Source organism: Diadema antillarum, unplaced genomic scaffold, assembly GCF_040938485.1.
Source record: "Diadema antillarum isolate AM-2024a unplaced genomic scaffold, OU_Dant_1.0 seq00000161_RagTag, whole genome shotgun sequence".
Taxonomy (NCBI): domain Eukaryota; kingdom Metazoa; phylum Echinodermata; class Echinoidea; order Diadematoida; family Diadematidae; genus Diadema; species Diadema antillarum.
In genome coordinates this window covers 456,233-473,344 of record NW_027271232.1, presented here as the reverse complement: position 1 = coordinate 473,344, position 17,112 = coordinate 456,233, and the positions used below count along the sequence as shown (strand labels likewise).

The 17,112-nt window shown below is 39.0% G+C and overlaps 1 protein-coding gene across 3 annotated transcripts in view; it reads left to right on the top strand.

Moving 5' to 3' along the window:
- The window catches only part of LOC139727995 (probable E3 ubiquitin-protein ligase HERC4), a 41,616-nt gene that overhangs the window by 14,040 nt on the left and 10,464 nt on the right, over window positions 1–17,112 (top strand). For 2 of the 3 annotated variants that reach the window (XM_071638962.1, XM_071638963.1), the window contains exons 4-16: window positions 479–555; window positions 2,361–2,585; window positions 3,503–3,594; window positions 4,848–4,978; window positions 5,680–5,908; window positions 6,299–6,483; window positions 7,967–8,081; window positions 9,220–9,424; window positions 10,688–10,860; window positions 11,600–11,719; window positions 13,054–13,149; window positions 13,765–13,980; window positions 16,447–16,542. In XM_071638962.1, coding sequence (XP_071495063.1) covers window positions 479–555; window positions 2,361–2,585; window positions 3,503–3,594; window positions 4,848–4,978; window positions 5,680–5,908; window positions 6,299–6,483; window positions 7,967–8,081; window positions 9,220–9,424; window positions 10,688–10,860; window positions 11,600–11,719; window positions 13,054–13,149; window positions 13,765–13,980; window positions 16,447–16,542 — 1,960 coding nt within the window. The remainder of the gene's footprint in view (window positions 1–478; window positions 556–2,360; window positions 2,586–3,502; window positions 3,595–4,847; window positions 4,979–5,679; window positions 5,909–6,298; window positions 6,484–7,966; window positions 8,082–9,219; window positions 9,425–10,687; window positions 10,861–11,599; window positions 11,720–13,053; window positions 13,150–13,764; window positions 13,981–16,446; window positions 16,543–17,112) is intronic. The other variant, XM_071638964.1, reaches the window with a different exon arrangement.

The window sequence follows — 17,112 nt, the reverse complement described above, 5'->3', positions numbered from 1 at the left end:
GATTTGGATATTTGTGTTACTCCTCCGTTGGATAGTTGGTACATAAGATGGGTTTTAGAGCTTTCAGTAGGGCTGAAACATCACAATTCTTGCGGGCTTGGGAATTTGCATCCTTACTGCATGCATATTCTAATTCATATGCCGTGATGAAAGGTGTACATTTGTAGTTGTAGATGGGTCGTAGGTGTGGAAATGATGAGCTATTAAAGTAGAGAATTTACTATAATAGCACAGAAATAATCAACCTAGTGAGTTACCTGGAAAAATAATGCAAAAACTGTTGCTCTTTAGTAGCAATATCTCACAGTGAGTGTCATAACCTTTGTGAATTTTGAAATATCCCTCTTTGACCATTCAAATAGTAGTGGTCTTTCAGCCGTTGATACCATGTTATCATTACTTTGATTAAATGGACAATTGAAGAGCAAACATCTAGAAGCTTCTAGATGTTCTAACAGCATGCTTGTTTCACACACAGAATTATGAAGTCTCTGGGGTCCTACCACGTTGTACAGGTGTCTTGTGGATCAAGGCATTCTTTGGCTCTCACCAGAGGTACGCTCATTATCTCACAGTCGGGGCACTGTCACTCAAAAGCTGAAATAGACCACAAAATATCACTATGACACAAGGCATTACCCCCACCCACAATTTTTCGGTTTTCATCAAACACAACCTTCCTCACCAATAGACATCTTCATGTACCATCATTGCTCTTTATTTGTTTACTGTCCTATTTTTTCGTAAAGTAAAATTCAACCGAACCTAAAGTCACTGCCTGCCTCATGCTTATCAGGTATAATGCTGTTTGCCAAAGAGAATTCCATCTTTTTTTTGTTTGTCTGTTTGTTTGTTTGTTTGTTTGTTGTTGCTGTCTAATGCTTGCATATTTTCTAGAGGAAAATTCAGAGGCTTGGCTGAAAGTGTTATTTCATGATTGTCCAGTCTGACAAGTATATTTGTTTTATCAACATTGAATCAGTTCGTCTGTCCCTTTAATACTGTGCTTTGTTTGCTATTAGGTGTGTCGCCTGGAGTGCCGTCTTTCTCAAATGGTGTCAATGTCTTGAATAAAACTGTTATGGTTTAATACCTTATTCCCGGATCTCTGTTGTGAATGGCCTTTATGAAGGACTAGGCCATTGCAATGTCCAGGGTTGTTGTATGGCCTACACTAAAGTTGAGTATAGGGGAAATAAATTTCATACTTACAAAGAAGCTTGTCAGATTTTAGCCGTGTAAGTGAACCCATCAAGGTAAATATTTCATGGGATGAGGCATTGTGTCATATTACAGTTTGATGTGCTAGATTGTGAAAATTGTGTGTAAATCAACCTGCCATACGGCAATCACATTTTGCCCTCAACAATGATATGGAATCAGCTTGAAAAGAGGACCAACTTAAGAGAAACAGTTTGCTGTCCATGTATTGCCCACAGCTAGTCTTGTAATCTGTGATGTAGTCCTAGATTTAGTGGGTTTGTTTGTTTGTTTTAGGGTTTTTTTTTAAATACATATGTAACCCTGCATCACAAAGACAACAAAAAGTCGCCAGACATGGATTTTTAGTTAAGGGCAGATTCTGAAAGAGCAGAATCTAAGCTTTAAAATGATGTATTACTTGATTCAAATGGACTCTTCTAACCTACCTAAATATTGGAAATAAAGCACCTGCTTTGGAAGAGTGTAAACTAAGAAAAGAGGCTCTGAAGTACATTACAGCATCTGTTCAAGCGCTCAATCTTTACCAAGCTGTGCTAGCTGCGCAATGAATGAGACAAAAAACAGGATGTAAGCCACCAGGGCAACAACAATGAAGGGATTACTAGATTAAGCTGAAATTGAGCATGCTCAATTAACACATTCTGTCCGTAATTAATGCCAACTTTCAAGGCAGTAGCATTATTCTTTCAAAAGTTATTAGAGTTGAAAGTGAAGAGTGTGCAAATGATTTTCATGAAATGAAAATGGGCCTCTAAGATATACCTCATTACACTGCGGTACCAAAAAAAAAAGAATGGTTGTAGAAAAATGCTGAAAACACACTTTTCAATTCATTTTATGATCCCAAACTTAGGAATGATGAAGAGAAAAAGTTATTCTTTCAGAAAATATGAAAACTCAAGATTGACTTGGTTGACCGGTTTCGCCTGTTTTTAAATCTCACGTAAAATCAAAGGGTGTGACTTTTTGTTTTTTTTGTGATGCATTGTCACAGTATATGTATGAATTATAATTTCAATGTTTTGTTTTGTTTTATTTTGGACACTTGTTTGTTTTTTAGGTTGTTGTTTTTTTCATTTTGTTAAGCATAATGTGCTTGTATTCATGTCCAGTTTAATTTCTGTGATTATTTAAAGATGGCAGAGTCTTCTCCTGGGGTGATAACTCTGTCGGTCAGCTGGGCATTGGGTCAACCACACCGCTCTTCAGTGACTGCCCCCTGGTCATACGTAAGCTACGAGGGCTCCCCATCACTCAGCTATCATGCGGTGGCTCGCATTCATTCGCTCTGACCATCTCGGGAGCACCCTTTGGCTGGGGGAAGAATGACTGCGGTCAGCTTGGGATCGGGGCCCCTCTCAGTAAGTTTGTCAGGCTGCTTGAAATGGAGAGGATAGCATACCCAAACGCAAGTAGTGGATAGGCATGTAAATTTTTGACACAATCACATGTTTTGCAGTTTTTCTTGAGGACACAAAGTAGGTGAAATGGGTTGTCTTGTCAACTTTTAGTTTCCATTTTTTTTTCTGAAAGAGCAATATCAGTTTTTTTTCTGTACAGTTCTATAGTTTGGGATCATACAGCGAATAGAAAATTGTATTTTTCAGCGCTTTTTCTAGAATGCTCTTTTTTTTGGGGGGGGGGTCTGTGTAGGCATGCCTAAGAGGTTCTTTTTCATTTCTTGAAAGCCATTTACACACTCTCACTTTAAACTCTAATAACCTTTAAAAAGATCATGCTATTGCATTGAAAGTTGGTGTTTGTCATGAATAGAATGTGCTTAATTAGGGTGCCAAATATAAGCCTAGTTTGACAATCTCTTCATAGGAACTGCTATGGAGTTTTCTATTCTTCTGTTGTTAATGTTGTTTTGGTCAGGCATCCCTCATATGAAAACTCATTAGGCGCGGTCAGACTGGCAAAAGATCGCGAAGTTTGAGATCACGATCTTTAAGATCTCGAAGTTTTGCCAGTGTGACCGCAAACTTCCTGCGAAACTTCTCACGAAACTTCTCAATCTGTTTGCGGGCAGTGTCTCCTAAGCGCGAGGCCATTGTCATGTACAGATATGCATTAATACATCACAATCACTAGCCATCGGACGGCGCACTCTTTCTTGCCCGTACGAATGGCCCAAACTTCGCGATCTTAAACTTCTCGATCTTTTGCCAGTCTGACTGCACCTATTGAAATGTAATATTTGTCAATGATTATCAGTGTCCTTCATCTGAAAATAAAAAACTTGCATTCTTTTCACCTCCATTGCACTCTTCTTCAGATGTCCTTTCCCCACAAATACTGAAAAGTCTCCTGTCCCAGCGGGTGAAGTACATCGCCTGCGGACAAGACCACACAGCCATGCTTATAGCGGTATGTATGATCAAGTGTTTGATATAGATGTTCCTGTGTACAGTATAAAAGGTAACCAAAGTTTGTTGATGGCATATTTTGAACAACATGTATTCATGAACTTGTGGCTGGTTGTTGTTGTTTGTGGTAGTGGTGCTGCTGCTGGTTCTGCTGATGTTAATTTTGTTGTGTTGTTGTTGTTGTTATTATTATTGTTGTTTAAACTGAACCCATCACACTACGGGACATATCCTCATAAATCTATCTTTTGTCAAATGATTCTGTCAGACAAATTAAACATCAAACATTTTTCCTTTTCCTTCAAGTTGGTAATTAATATATGGAAAAAGAAAAACCTTCCCGTTTGTGAATTCTTATGAAATTATCACTGCAGACAGCTTTTGCTGGTGTCACAAGCCAAGGCCATCATGCTAAATATTGATACAGCATGTGTGACAGTTAACGTGTGTTCAGCTATTGGAGGTTCATACAAAAGTTTACAATTTCTTTAAATATTAAGTTTAGTGGGGGAGGGGACAAGTTAAATTCTAGACCAAAAAGATATGTATGAAGTTTAGCCAATAAGCACTGGCAGCATGCATTCAATGAACCTCCGGTGTGCCACACTATTTTGAGACAGCAGTGCATGGGCTTTTTTGGAAAACATGTTTTGTTTTAAAGCCATGTAATGTTTCATAGAAACTTTTATATTGGAAATGCAGAGCAGCAAGTTGTAGAGAAAATGGCAAGCTTTGCTGTGATGTAAATTTTGTGACAAAGTTATGACTGTGACGCTTTCCATACATTGTGGCATATTGCGACTTATCCACTGGGTTGTGCTTGGTTGTGCCATTGAGCAAAATATGCAAAATTGGCAAGTCATCTCCTAAGTCTGCTTGGCACACAGAGTGTAGTGAACATGATTACTGCATCAGTTGAGTTTCTCAGTTATCAAACATGATTATGATGTCCTTAACTCAGTAAGTTATCAATAATAATAACAATAACATCAATAATAATAATAATAATAATAATGATAATGATAATAATAATAATAATAATGATAATAATAATAATAATAACAATAATAACAATAATAATGATAATAATAATAATGATAATGATAACTAATAATCATAATCATAATAATGATAATAGATAATTGCATTTATATGACGCTTTATACAGGTGTTTTTAAGTGTACTGGTGCTATTTATACGCAAGAAAACTAGATCTTGAATATTTGCATTTTCAATTTTCCCTGGCCATAACAGACTGGTGGTATCTTTCTCTTTGGATGTGGAAAGCAAGGTCAACTAGGTCATGGGTCAAAGGACAATGAGAGCAATCCCAAGAAGGTCCTGGACCTCATGGGAAGTATGGTCACACAGGTAGCCTGTGGAAGGTATGTGATATGAGCTTGGCTGCATGAATTGACAGATTCAGTTAGGTTGGCTTTATGAATTAACAAATTGAAGCAAATACAGGGACGGATGGGGGGGGGGGGGTGGCGCATGAGGCGCGTGCCCCCTCTTTATCTTTTGTTAAAACAAAAGAAATAACAAGGAAAAACGGGGGGCATGTGCCTCCCCCCCCCCCTTTAATTTTTTAAAGGTGCCTCCCGTTTATGGAATTCCTGGATCTGCCCCTGCAAATGCAAACCAGTAGTATTATGTTGTCATGATTTGAAAGAAAGATAAAAGGAATTGAAGCCTCTTGACTAGTTTGGGCGTGAAACAAGCAATTATGATACCAGCAGGACCTTCTGGAAAAGCAGTGACTATTATTGAAGCTGAGTTCCATACAGTGTAGATCAGATCCTATTGACATCAGTAATGTAATGAACCAATATTTTGTACTGCAATCTTGAATATTTGTTTATCAATTGTTGACAGTGTATCTTTAGTGTCAGTGTACAGCAACATACACCTGACAACAGTTATAGCTGCAATACCCAGTGTACCTTGATGAAATAAACAAGAGAATAAGACTCCTGTTGGATTTGGTGTAAAATCCTGTTTCTGTGATTAAAACATGGTCAGGTCATGCGCACTGTTTTCTTTTTGCCTACTCCCCCCCCCCCCCCCCCCCCCCCCCCCCCAACAGACACCACACGCTCGTCCTGGAAGGTCACACTGGTAAGATGTATTCCTTCGGTGAAGGAAGCAGTGGTCAGCTGGGTCTGACCTCCACCAAGTCACACTCAACTCCCATGCCAGTTCCAGGACCGTGGAGGACCACTGGACGAAGCAAAGAAGACTCTGCGACGGAATGTGCCGTTCTGTCCATTTATGCTCGGGGCGATCAGTGCTTCTGTACTGTCTCAAGTTCAAGTGTAAGGGGGAAAAAAAATCAACAACAGAGCATTAGGATGATGGTGCAATTGATGATGATGATGACAGTGATGATGATAATGATACTTAAAAAGATGATTATGATGAAGATGGTATCAATAATGATGATAATGACGATGATGATGAAAATTGGTGGTAATGATGATGATAAAAATGATGGTGATGATAATACAAAAGATGATGCTTGTGGTGATGATGATGAATATGTTGAAGATGATATTGATGATGATGATGGTGTTGATAATAATGACATTGATGATGATAACAGTACTGATGTGGATGACCTATGGTGGTACATTGTATACCTAGTATTCATCTGATCAGGTTCTGTCCGTGCAGTGTATTCTCTCTGTCCACCCGTTCCCCAACAGGACTCAGAAACCCCAAAGGACTTCAGGGAACCCATTCCAAGTCAGCGGCCGGTCACTCTCACCGAGAACCTCCTCTTGGAACTTTCCACCGTCGTCCCCACGGCTTCCCCTCCTCAGAGGGCTAAAGAGCTGGCGGACATGTGTTTCTCATCAGCTGCCTGCCTCAATGCATCCTTCCTCAAAGAGTAAATGATATTCATTTCTCTTCATTTATTCAGTCCTAAAACTTGGCATAGGCTTCTAGAAAGTTAACTCTGATGTCTTTTTCTGATTCAAGCCCACTGTGCCTGCTTAAATTTGTCTCTCTTTTCTTTTTCTTTCTTTTTTTTTAACTCAGATTATTAGTGTGATATCAGATGCTCCACTTCCCAGTTTGTTGAACACCTCTATGGCTAAACTCATTTGGTCTACTGTCAATTGTGTCTAATGTGTGTTTCGTTCAATCCTCACTTGGTCTAATGCCCAATTTGGCTTATTATCATTTCGTCCAATGACCAGATGGTCTAATTGCAATTTTGTCTTCTTTGATTTTTTTCCCCATTTCGTCTTCTAAACTGTGGATATTAGACAAAATTGGCTAAGTGTCAATTGGACTGAATGGTCAGTAGACGAACTGGTTGTAGACGAAACAGGATTGGACCATGTTGGTTGAGACTAAATGGCTATTAACTGTTGAGGATGGTTTGATTTTGCTGCAACACGCTTTTTCTATAGACACCTGCCCAAGTGTATTCGAGACTTGTCTTCAATGGGTTAACCGAAGTGGGAGTAGGCCAAGTGATAGATCACCATTTCAGGGGAGTCAAGAGACCCTTGTATTGTCCATATTTTGACGACTGATGTTTGTATTGAACATGCCACCTCAGAAAGTTTTCCCCCTGCTCTTTATTGTGAGAGGAAAAGACATAATCTTTCAGGTACATGGGTTTTGACCCTTCCATATATGGTTCCTCAAGTTCATTCAGGGGAGAGATTGCTCCGCCCCTCAACAGAGGTGAGAGAGCAAGATGATGCAATGTGTGAGCTCAGGTGATCCCAGTGGGGATTGAACTAGCCTTTTGTCAAGGCCTTCTCGTTGTATGGTGAAGAGAGCCCTGCTGAGTGGGGTTGCACAAGTTCCTTTTAAGATTTTCTTGGCATCCTTTTATTTTATAGCACTACGAATTATCGACTTTTGCTCCCCGATTTTGGGAGCAAAACTTGACCAAACAGCGTGTCTGTCTGCCCGAGCCCGATTTACATACGGCGAATTCACGCGACAGAGACCTCCACGGGTGGTCAGTGATGCATGCGAACAGGCATGACCACCCCAAGACGGAGGATGTGGGGAGCGCGCTATTCCGTTGGTCGACCGGAACCCGTTAATATGAATATCCAATAGGGTTCATGTGTCATGAATAATAATGTGTGAAGCAGATCTCAAAAGGCTCTCATGCTGTCCCGCTTGGCTGGGCTCGCTTTGCTCGCCCGTTACAGTGAGAGGGCCTTGACAAGAGGCTAGGCTTGAACCTGGGATTGTTGTGTACTCCCTACCCCTGCTCTAACGTCCCTTGACATCAGTCACATCACACTTTTGAATCAGAGTAAAGGCAAAGGTATACAAGTTGTTGTGTTTAAATATTTTTTTTTCACTTCTTTGTTTTCTTATTCCTTTACATAAAAACTAAGCAGAGACACTGACCAGTGTGACTTCCACGAGATTGGGGCGGATCACGAGGTGGATCTTGATGCTGCCAGGTCAGCTTTCCAGCCCCTATCCGATAAGACATCGGTTCTGCAAATGGTAACCAATCTTCATGCAGTAAAAGCATTTTATTAGTGTTTATTTTGAGCTGAATCAATATTGTTGTTGATGCTGTCATTGTTGTTGTCACTATAATGCCCAATAAATTTGCTTCTGCTTTCATCTTGATGAACCCTACAATCTCAGGAGTAGAATACCGGGGTTTGATAATTAAGTCGTACTTCGCTGTTGGCAAACAACCTGTCACAATCAATTGACAATTATCTTCTGCTTTATTTCAATCTTCCTCTCTCACTAGCTGTGCTTCAGAGAATTCTTTGGTCTATCTGCCCTCTGATTGATCGTCTTCTTTTATTTCACCAATTTTATTTTTGTCTCTGGCAATTTGTATTCTATAAATGCAGTGGTGGCCCATTGGACTTGATTTTATGAAGTAGCTTTCATTATAGTACAGGTAACATTTAATTACAAAGAATCTATCACTTTCAGTGTTACACAAGAATAGATGTATATCAAAGAACATGAAAAGTACTGTGCACTCCTATTAAAATGAACATGATTATAATTTAACCCTTGTTTCAACAAACAGGTCCCAATTAATTATAGATACATCTTTTTATACGCAATTGTTCTGCTGTAATGAAATTTCAAGACAACGTATGAAAACTTCCGGTCCCGAGGACTTTGTTACAACATGAGTCACCTGTAGTACATATTGCTGAATGTAGTTGGCGTGTAAATTTTCCAGAGTGAAAATGCCAACCCCCAAAATGGTGAAGATGCTCAATGGAAACATATTGAATGAAAAGCTGCAAGTAGCAAAGAAATGGAAAGCACTGTGGTGCAGTGCAGGAGATGGTACAGAGAAGATGCAGAGTGTATAGATATGATATCAAGGAAGATATGCCCCGTGCACATATACAGGGAATGGGATGTTCAAAGAGAGGACAAGATATGCTTGTTGATACATAGCTATGTTAGAACTACTTGCTACATCATTATATTCTATAACATTTTAGCACACACTTACAGAGTGTAGGCGTAACAAAGCATATAAATTGGCCTTTCCTTTCCCTCTCCATTCTGTTTCTTTCACTCGTAGCACAGCATATTTTTGAATGTGTGGTATAAAATCATTAAAATTCAAGCCGCCTTGACTTGACTGCCTCCACCCCAGATCTCAGGACTACTCAACACATACCTGCTTCCCAGCCTCATGCAAGCCGACGGCGCCTTGTCTCATGCAGAGTCCCTCAGGCTCTACCTTTTGCTAATGGAATGTCCCGTCCTGAGCAAGCCCAAGGAGTCATGGTGCAGAGAAACCATCTCGAAACTTGCGAGAGCCTTTCTGCACCAGCGAAGTTCCGCTCTGGACACCATCAGTACGTACACCGTCATTGTCATGCCATAAGAGAGTTCAAGAGTGTGATAATGCCATAAGAGAGTACAGAAGTGTGATGTCATAATGCCATAAGTGAGCACAGAAGTGTGATGTCATAATGCCATAAGTGAGCACAGAAGTGTGATGTCATAATGCCATAAGAGAGTACAGAAGTGTGATGTTATAATGCCATAAAAGAGTACAGAAGTGTCTTGTCATAATGCTGTAAGAAAGTACAGAAGCGTGATGTCATAATGCCATAAGAGAGTAGAGAAATGTGATGTCATAATGCCATAAGAGAGTACAGAAGTGTTATGTCATAATGCCATAAGAGAGTAGAGAAATGTGATGTCATAATGCCATAAGAGAGTACAGAAGTGTACAACCTCACATGGCTGGAGTGTAAATGTGCACACCTGGTTCCAAGCCGAGCTATAACAAAAGATTGTGACATCATCATTTCATTGCTCTATGGCAGGATTGGCGCATTGAGAAGCATTTTTTCTTTTGTTTTTGTGTTTGAAAGAGAAGTTTTATCAGTCATTACCTCATCATATACAGTACTTTTGTTGTTTAATGAAATCACATGTCTACTGTTATTCCATTAGGGTCATAGTGCTGTTTTGGTACTGAAACGCTTTTCCCTGTCTGATTGTTTGTTTCTTAAATATGCTCATGCCAATTGCTTAATGCTGCACTATTTCTCTCCCCCACCCCCCCCCCCCCCCCCAACTGCCTATATCAGGATTATACCTTTCTTTTTAGGGTGACTTTCAAAAAACTGTCATTATGCTAGTTTCCTTTTTAATGCTTGTATTTTTGTTTGTTGTATATGAATTTGCACAACTATGCAATTTAGTGATTATCAGCGAGCTATCATGGAACTGGCAGCTATGTGTACAAGTCCCCTGCAAATGAAAAGGGGGATGAGTATAAAGTGCAATGCCTCTTACAGGGCTGCACTGGCACTGGCCAGCAGACCCAAATTAGAAACCTACAGATTGAGAGACGGCAATCTGATATACTGAGCCTCATCAGCTCCAGTGAATTATTTGTTACCTCATCTATTGTGTCATTTATCTGTCTCAACCTCATAGATATAGTGCCATTTATCATGTATTTAAGGAAAAGAAAATTGTTTTCTTTCCTTGTTTCACATGATAAATGAAGTTGTAGAATAGAATTACATGAAAGGAAATTAAATGAATGGAATTTAAAGTCAAATTTGAATCCAAGGTGAGATCTTGCGTTCTGGTTCTCAAAGGTGTGTGGTGGGCTGGGCTTCTTCCGCGGCATCTCAACCGTATCCTGACAGTGCACAAGGACTGTGTCAAAGTCCTCCTGGACAAGGGGGTGAGGCAACCAATCAGCAGCACGGCAACGGAAGACACACAGACACGCCTCCTCTGCATGAAAATGCTGCACATGTTGAACACGGTGTGTTGACGAAGGGAATTTCATCCATGCTTTCAGTCATCCGTATCATTTATTATTGACTGATATATTTGTTCAGCTATTCATTTATTAATCACTTTAACACAAACATTTTTAGAGGGGAAATGATGCTAGTGTACTTTTGTTCCTGATATACTTTGTGTTACAAACTATGGATATCTAATAGCAAAGATGAGCTTCAGACTACGACTGGAACGTTTTTTCAGTGGTGTATAATTTTTGATCAATATAACTGATTTATTCCATAGTTATTTATCTAGTCAATCATTCATCAGTTTTTATATTCTTATTCATCGGAGGTGACCTCTTCAGTTGTCAAAGCACTGTTTTTCTGTGAAGGCTTTGGGGCCATTCAGGACTTGTTTCAACCAGAGTTGTTACAGCACCAAATTTATTTCCACTTCCTTGTTACAGTCAAACCTGTCTTTCAGCGACCACCTGTCTATAGCGGCCACCTGCAGTATGGCCACTAAAAGCAATTCCCTCCCAAAGGAAAAAAACATGTGAAAGAAACTGTCTTTAGCAGTCACCTGTCTATAATGGCCACTTTTTGTTTTCATCTCACTTGGGTGGCCGCTAAAGACAGGTATGACAGTATTTTGAAAAGCGACCATTCCAGTCTGTAGCTCTGGTATTATGAAGACATGTCGTACTATGCTAGTCTGCTATCAGTCAACCACTGCTGCCATGGTTACACTGTCTCTTGGAACATCATCAACAGGTGAACTGTGAGCAAGGGGAAATTCTGCCCTACTACCTCTTCCACATACCGGACCTGGGAAAGTCCATTGAAATCCATGACCATTTCAAAGTCTTCATCCTGAAATCAATGGGAGAAATGGTGAGTCATGATTACTCTAAATGCCGAGATTTTCACGGTACCTTCTGTGGTATATTAAAGGGAAAATCTAGTCCAAATATAAGCTAGTCTGATTAAAAAAAAGTATGATCTTACATGTTCAACAGTAAAATTTGACTGAAATCGGACAAAAAGCAAGGAAGTTACGACATTTTGAAGTTTTGCTAGCTTCTCCAAAACAGTTCTTGTACAGTGGATATGAATATGCAAATGACTGAGCTAACCATGTCATAGCCTCACAATTTTCCATTTATCGTGTACACAAAAATGATGAAAATTCAATGTTTCTGTCATTGAAGTGTGAAACATGATGTTATTTCTGGGTGAATCACTTCAAAATAGTGATCAGTTAGATATACGCGGATTTGAGCCTCTGGCATAACTGCATTTTAATGAAAAACTGGAAGTTTCAAAATTTTATGTACAAACTATATGGCAAGTTGTGAGGGTATGACATGCTCACTTTGCCATTTGCATATTCATATTCAAGAACTGATTCCTGAAAAATTAGCGAAACTTCAAAATGTCATAACTTCCTTAATTTTCATCCGATTTCAATGAAAATTTTACTGTTGAACTTGACAATTTCAACAGTCCTATAACTCGCCATTGAAAAACAGTGATGGAATGAGAAGTAGGTATTACTTCTTTTCAGGGAGGAATTTAGTGATGTTACGTTTTGGAGACGAAATGTATTGCGTTACATTTACAATGGGTTGCAAATTTTTTTGTTGAGTTCATGAATATCAGTTGACCTGAGAATTCCAGGAGAATCAGACCTGTGCAAAATATATCAAGTATACATTTTCTGTCTATTTGCCTTGTAATAGAGTTAAATTAGAGTTGATTCTCTTCAGTGACATAGATTCATGAACTATAGTACTATTACTGAATTAAATATTTGTTGTGGTGTAAGGCATAGTTAGTAAAATGTTCCTGGCAATCGAACTCAAGGCCCAAATTCATGAAGGTGGTACAATTGAAACCATGGTTTAAACTGAGGACAAAAACCATGGAGTGCCACGTGTCGCACGGGATATTTCGTTACAAATTCTGTCACTTCGTAGATGAAATGATTATTTTGTAACAAAATGACAACATTTCGTAATGAAATGAACATTTCGTAAACGATATGACTGATTTCGTGACGAAATATTCTGTGCGACACGTGGCGCTCCATGATTTAAACCATGGTTTCAATTGTACCGCCTTTGTGAATTCGGGCCTATGTGAATGGAAGGGTGCTCCTGTGCCAGTCTAGTGCATGAAATAATTTCCTTTAAATAGTCATTTGCTTGTTTGTCCGTTTTTTACAGGCTGACGACATGTTTACGTTCTGCGACTTCCCATTCGTCTTCGATGCCGACACGAAGACCCAGCTGCTCCAATTGGACGCATTCATACAGATGCATGTGAGACGATGATTATTTGCATGAACATGCCATGAATGATGAATTATGATGGAGTGTTTGAAAACTTTTGCGAGGCATTCCACAACAATGTACCGTTTGAGACAAGACTGTGGCAGGAGTGTGCCAATATTTTCAAAATCAATAAGTAGTTGTGAGGTTTATACCTTCATACCCCAAAATACTTTTCACTTTCTCATTAAACTTCTTGCAAAACTCAAACTAGGGAAATTTCCCACACTCCCCACAAAACTTTTGATATTTGTGCAGTTTGAACACTCACAACTGAAACTTCGCAAGGTCTGTCACATGACCAGTGCACCACCTGTTTGTGGGCGATGCCTCTGCAGCACGCACTCATTGGGATGCACCTGTATCACAATCATTATCTGCCAGATGCCGCACTCTTTCTGCTTTGTTGTGCATGCAAGCCATTGACCCTGACTTCAGCACTGAACATTGAGAAGTTTGGCTGCCAGTGTGGACAGATCAGCAAACTTTTGTAAAGACCTCTCAAAGTTAAACTTTGCAATCTCTTGCCAGTATCACCATGGATTATATCTCATCCTTTTATTCATGGCATTTTTTTTCTCCCCTTCCACGCCCCCCCCTCCCCAGTTTGCCGTGGAAAGTACGCAGATGAGATTTTTCCATGATTTGTTCTTCGATCAAGTCAACGTCACCCAGCCGTTCCTCCTCCTCTGCATCTTGCGAGACAACATCGTGTCATCCACCATCGACCAGCTCAGTGGCCTGCCTCAAACAGACCTCAAGAAGCCGCTGCGAGTCATCTTTGTCGGCGAAGAGGGGGTTGACGCCGGTGGAGTTAGAAAGGTATTGTCGAGAAAAAGTGGTGTGAGTGAACTGGGAAACAATGCCCCCTGTCCTCAGCCTGTGCTGAAGAGAAATCCCAATTACAAATACAAATGTAGATTGAGTTGAAGCTGCAATGTGAGCTAAACACATCTGTTACTATTGAAGGTAGTTATTGCAGTTAGATTATTGCAATCGTATTTGGTATACCGGTAATCAGCATGCAGTTCAATTCTGTATTAGCAGAAAGAACACAGAACCTATTGTCTGTTCACAATATTTTTCTTTGTTGCAACATTGTACTCGTTATATATTACTATGTGTAATGTTTTGAGTTGTTGGAAATTAAATAAAATGAATGAAAGGGAAATGAAAGGAAAGTTTGAGGTAAATGGGTCAATTGATTCATAAGTTTTTAAAGGAGACTACCTCAGTTCATGACACCATTATGGACACACAGTATATAGGAAATATCAAGAAAATTCAACATATATTCACATTCGTAACATGATGAAAGAGCAGTGGATTTGCCTCTTTTAAAAAGCAGGGGGAATAGTATGACCCTTAGCCTGTTGACAACGGGCTGATCATTTTGCTACAACACGCATTTCCCATACACACTTGCTCGAGTATACTCGGGACTCGTCCTCAATTGGTTGAAGTGTGTTAGTAACAAGTTGATGGAATATGTACTTTTCATGAAATCTGAAATTTAGTTGAATTCTCTTTATATTTTATGTATATTGTCGTCCAAAATGACGTCTTGATCTTCTTTTCCAGTGATGACAGCACCGAAACTTTCAAAATTCATAACGTTTGATTTTGACTGTCTCATTTTCATCAAACTTTCACTGATGTGTTCTACTAATATTGCTGCCTTAACTCCATCCATGTTTATATTTGGGCTTTGGTTACTTTAAAAGCAAAGACTCTTAATCTGATGGTTTGATGTTATTTGCTGCCATTGAGCATGTACTGAAGCAAAGCTCTTGGTTTGCACAGCCAACATGTTCTCAGTTGTGTCTTGTCAGAAAACTCCAGCTTCATCAAGTTTTATGGTACAGACATTAAAGGACAAGTCCACCTTCATATACATAAGGATTGAGAGAACGCAGCAATATTAGTAGAACACATCAGTGAAAGTTTGAGGAAAATTGGATAATCCGTTCAAAAGATACAAATATTTTAAGTATCTGCTCAGTCACTGCTGGAAGAGAAGACTACTACAGTGTACGATGTCACATGCATACAACTATATAAAGAAAATAAAAAGAGAATTTCACAAAACTTTACTTTTTGAATAATGTGCACATTTCTTCGACTTGCTACTGAAGTATGTGAAGGGTAATATTATTCCCCCTGCCGTCTGAAAGAGAGAAGTCGTGTGTTCTTTTGTTATGCGAGAAAAATGGAAATATGTTGAATTTTCTTTATTCTTTCTTTATATCGTTGTACTCATGTGACATCACAAGCTATAGTAGTCTTTTCATCCAGCCGTGACTGAGCAGAAACTTCAAAAATTCATAACTTTTGAACAGATCGTCCAATTTTCTTCAAACTCTCACTGATGTGTTCTACCAATATTGCTGCATTCACTCAACCCACATATCTATGAAGGTGAACTTGTCCTTTAACTTTGACAAGTGCACTGGAACTGCATCAACATGCATCAACATCTATAGATGAGTGTGAATCTGATATACTGCAGGCTGATGCATCTAGGGAAGAAGATGACCTGAATTCAAATTGTTAGATTACATCTTTCTTGCCAAGAATCTGTGTTGGACTGCAGAGCAGTCCAATGTGGGCTTTGAATTTACTCAGTCCGCAACATGTCTGCCTACAGAACCAAAGTACCTGGGTTCAATTCCCGAGTCTAACTGAGCTATTTTGTGTGTAATCATACTGTCCCCTAGTAATAAGGGGGCAAAACACTCTGTTCTTCAAACAGGACATAAAGTGGAGGTCCCGTGTGTGAGAGAGTCACAACTCATGCATGTAAAAGATCCAACTTCATTCATTCATTCATCATAAAGAGCAGGGTGCATAGCCCAGTGACATGGTCCCGCCTCACAGCCAACTGGACCCCATGGAAGACCAGCTATTGCAGCTGAATATGGGCTCTACAGCCATCTTCTCAGATGGAAAATAAAACAAACAAGCATGGTATATTCCTTTGCATATGCAGAATACTTCTATAAAGTAAATCATTGCATATCTGTTAAAGACAATGAGTAGCTATACTTGGAAAATTTATGGAGTACGTGTAGATTGTTTTAGCGATTTTTGCTATTTAGTAGAATGTTCTTTGCCAAGATAAAGTAAGTGGTGGAAGCATGACAATCAAAAATTAAAGATTAACATTAAATTTGGTTTCATGTTGTGAAGGAGAAATTTTCATGCTTTCCAAGTCTTAATGCACATGTCTCAGTAAAGCATCTTTATTGCCTTCATTCTTTTCTTTTTCCTTCTTTTTTTTTTCACCAGGAGTTCTTTATGCTGATCATGAGGGAATTTCTGGATCAGAAATACGGCATGTTCAAGACATATGAGGATTCAGGAAAAATCTGGTTCAACAGCAAAGTGAGAAAATTAGACATTTCAATTAATGTGATATTCTATATACATAAAGTTGTCACTTTTCATAATTATATATTACATATGAGATACAAACCAACAAAGTGGGTAGATGCCATGCATTACAGTCTAATTCAAATTGCAGGACATTGAATGAAATTATATGCAGAAAAGTTAATGATTGCTTATGAACATAGCCTATCTTTTGAATACTTATTTACATACATTTTTAAATCATTGCTTGACAAGTCTTACAGATATTGTATTATCAATATCAAGTAAATTGTAGGAAATTAAGAAGAATGTGAAATTTTTCATTGAGCTATTTGATAATCACTCATGTATCTGTAGATGGAATCTTTGCCTTCTATTTCAGGGGGCATCATTGCTGCTATGAATTATTTTTTTAAAAAAGGAATGAATATCTTGTTTCAAGCAGTTTGACAATCATGCACTGTATACGCCCTGTGTTTAGCATGTCTAGTTTTTCACAAATTGGGACTTACCAACAGTTTTACAAGTGGTCACTATCGTGGAGTACAGTAATGGACAGAGAGATGTAAATGTGTGTGTTAC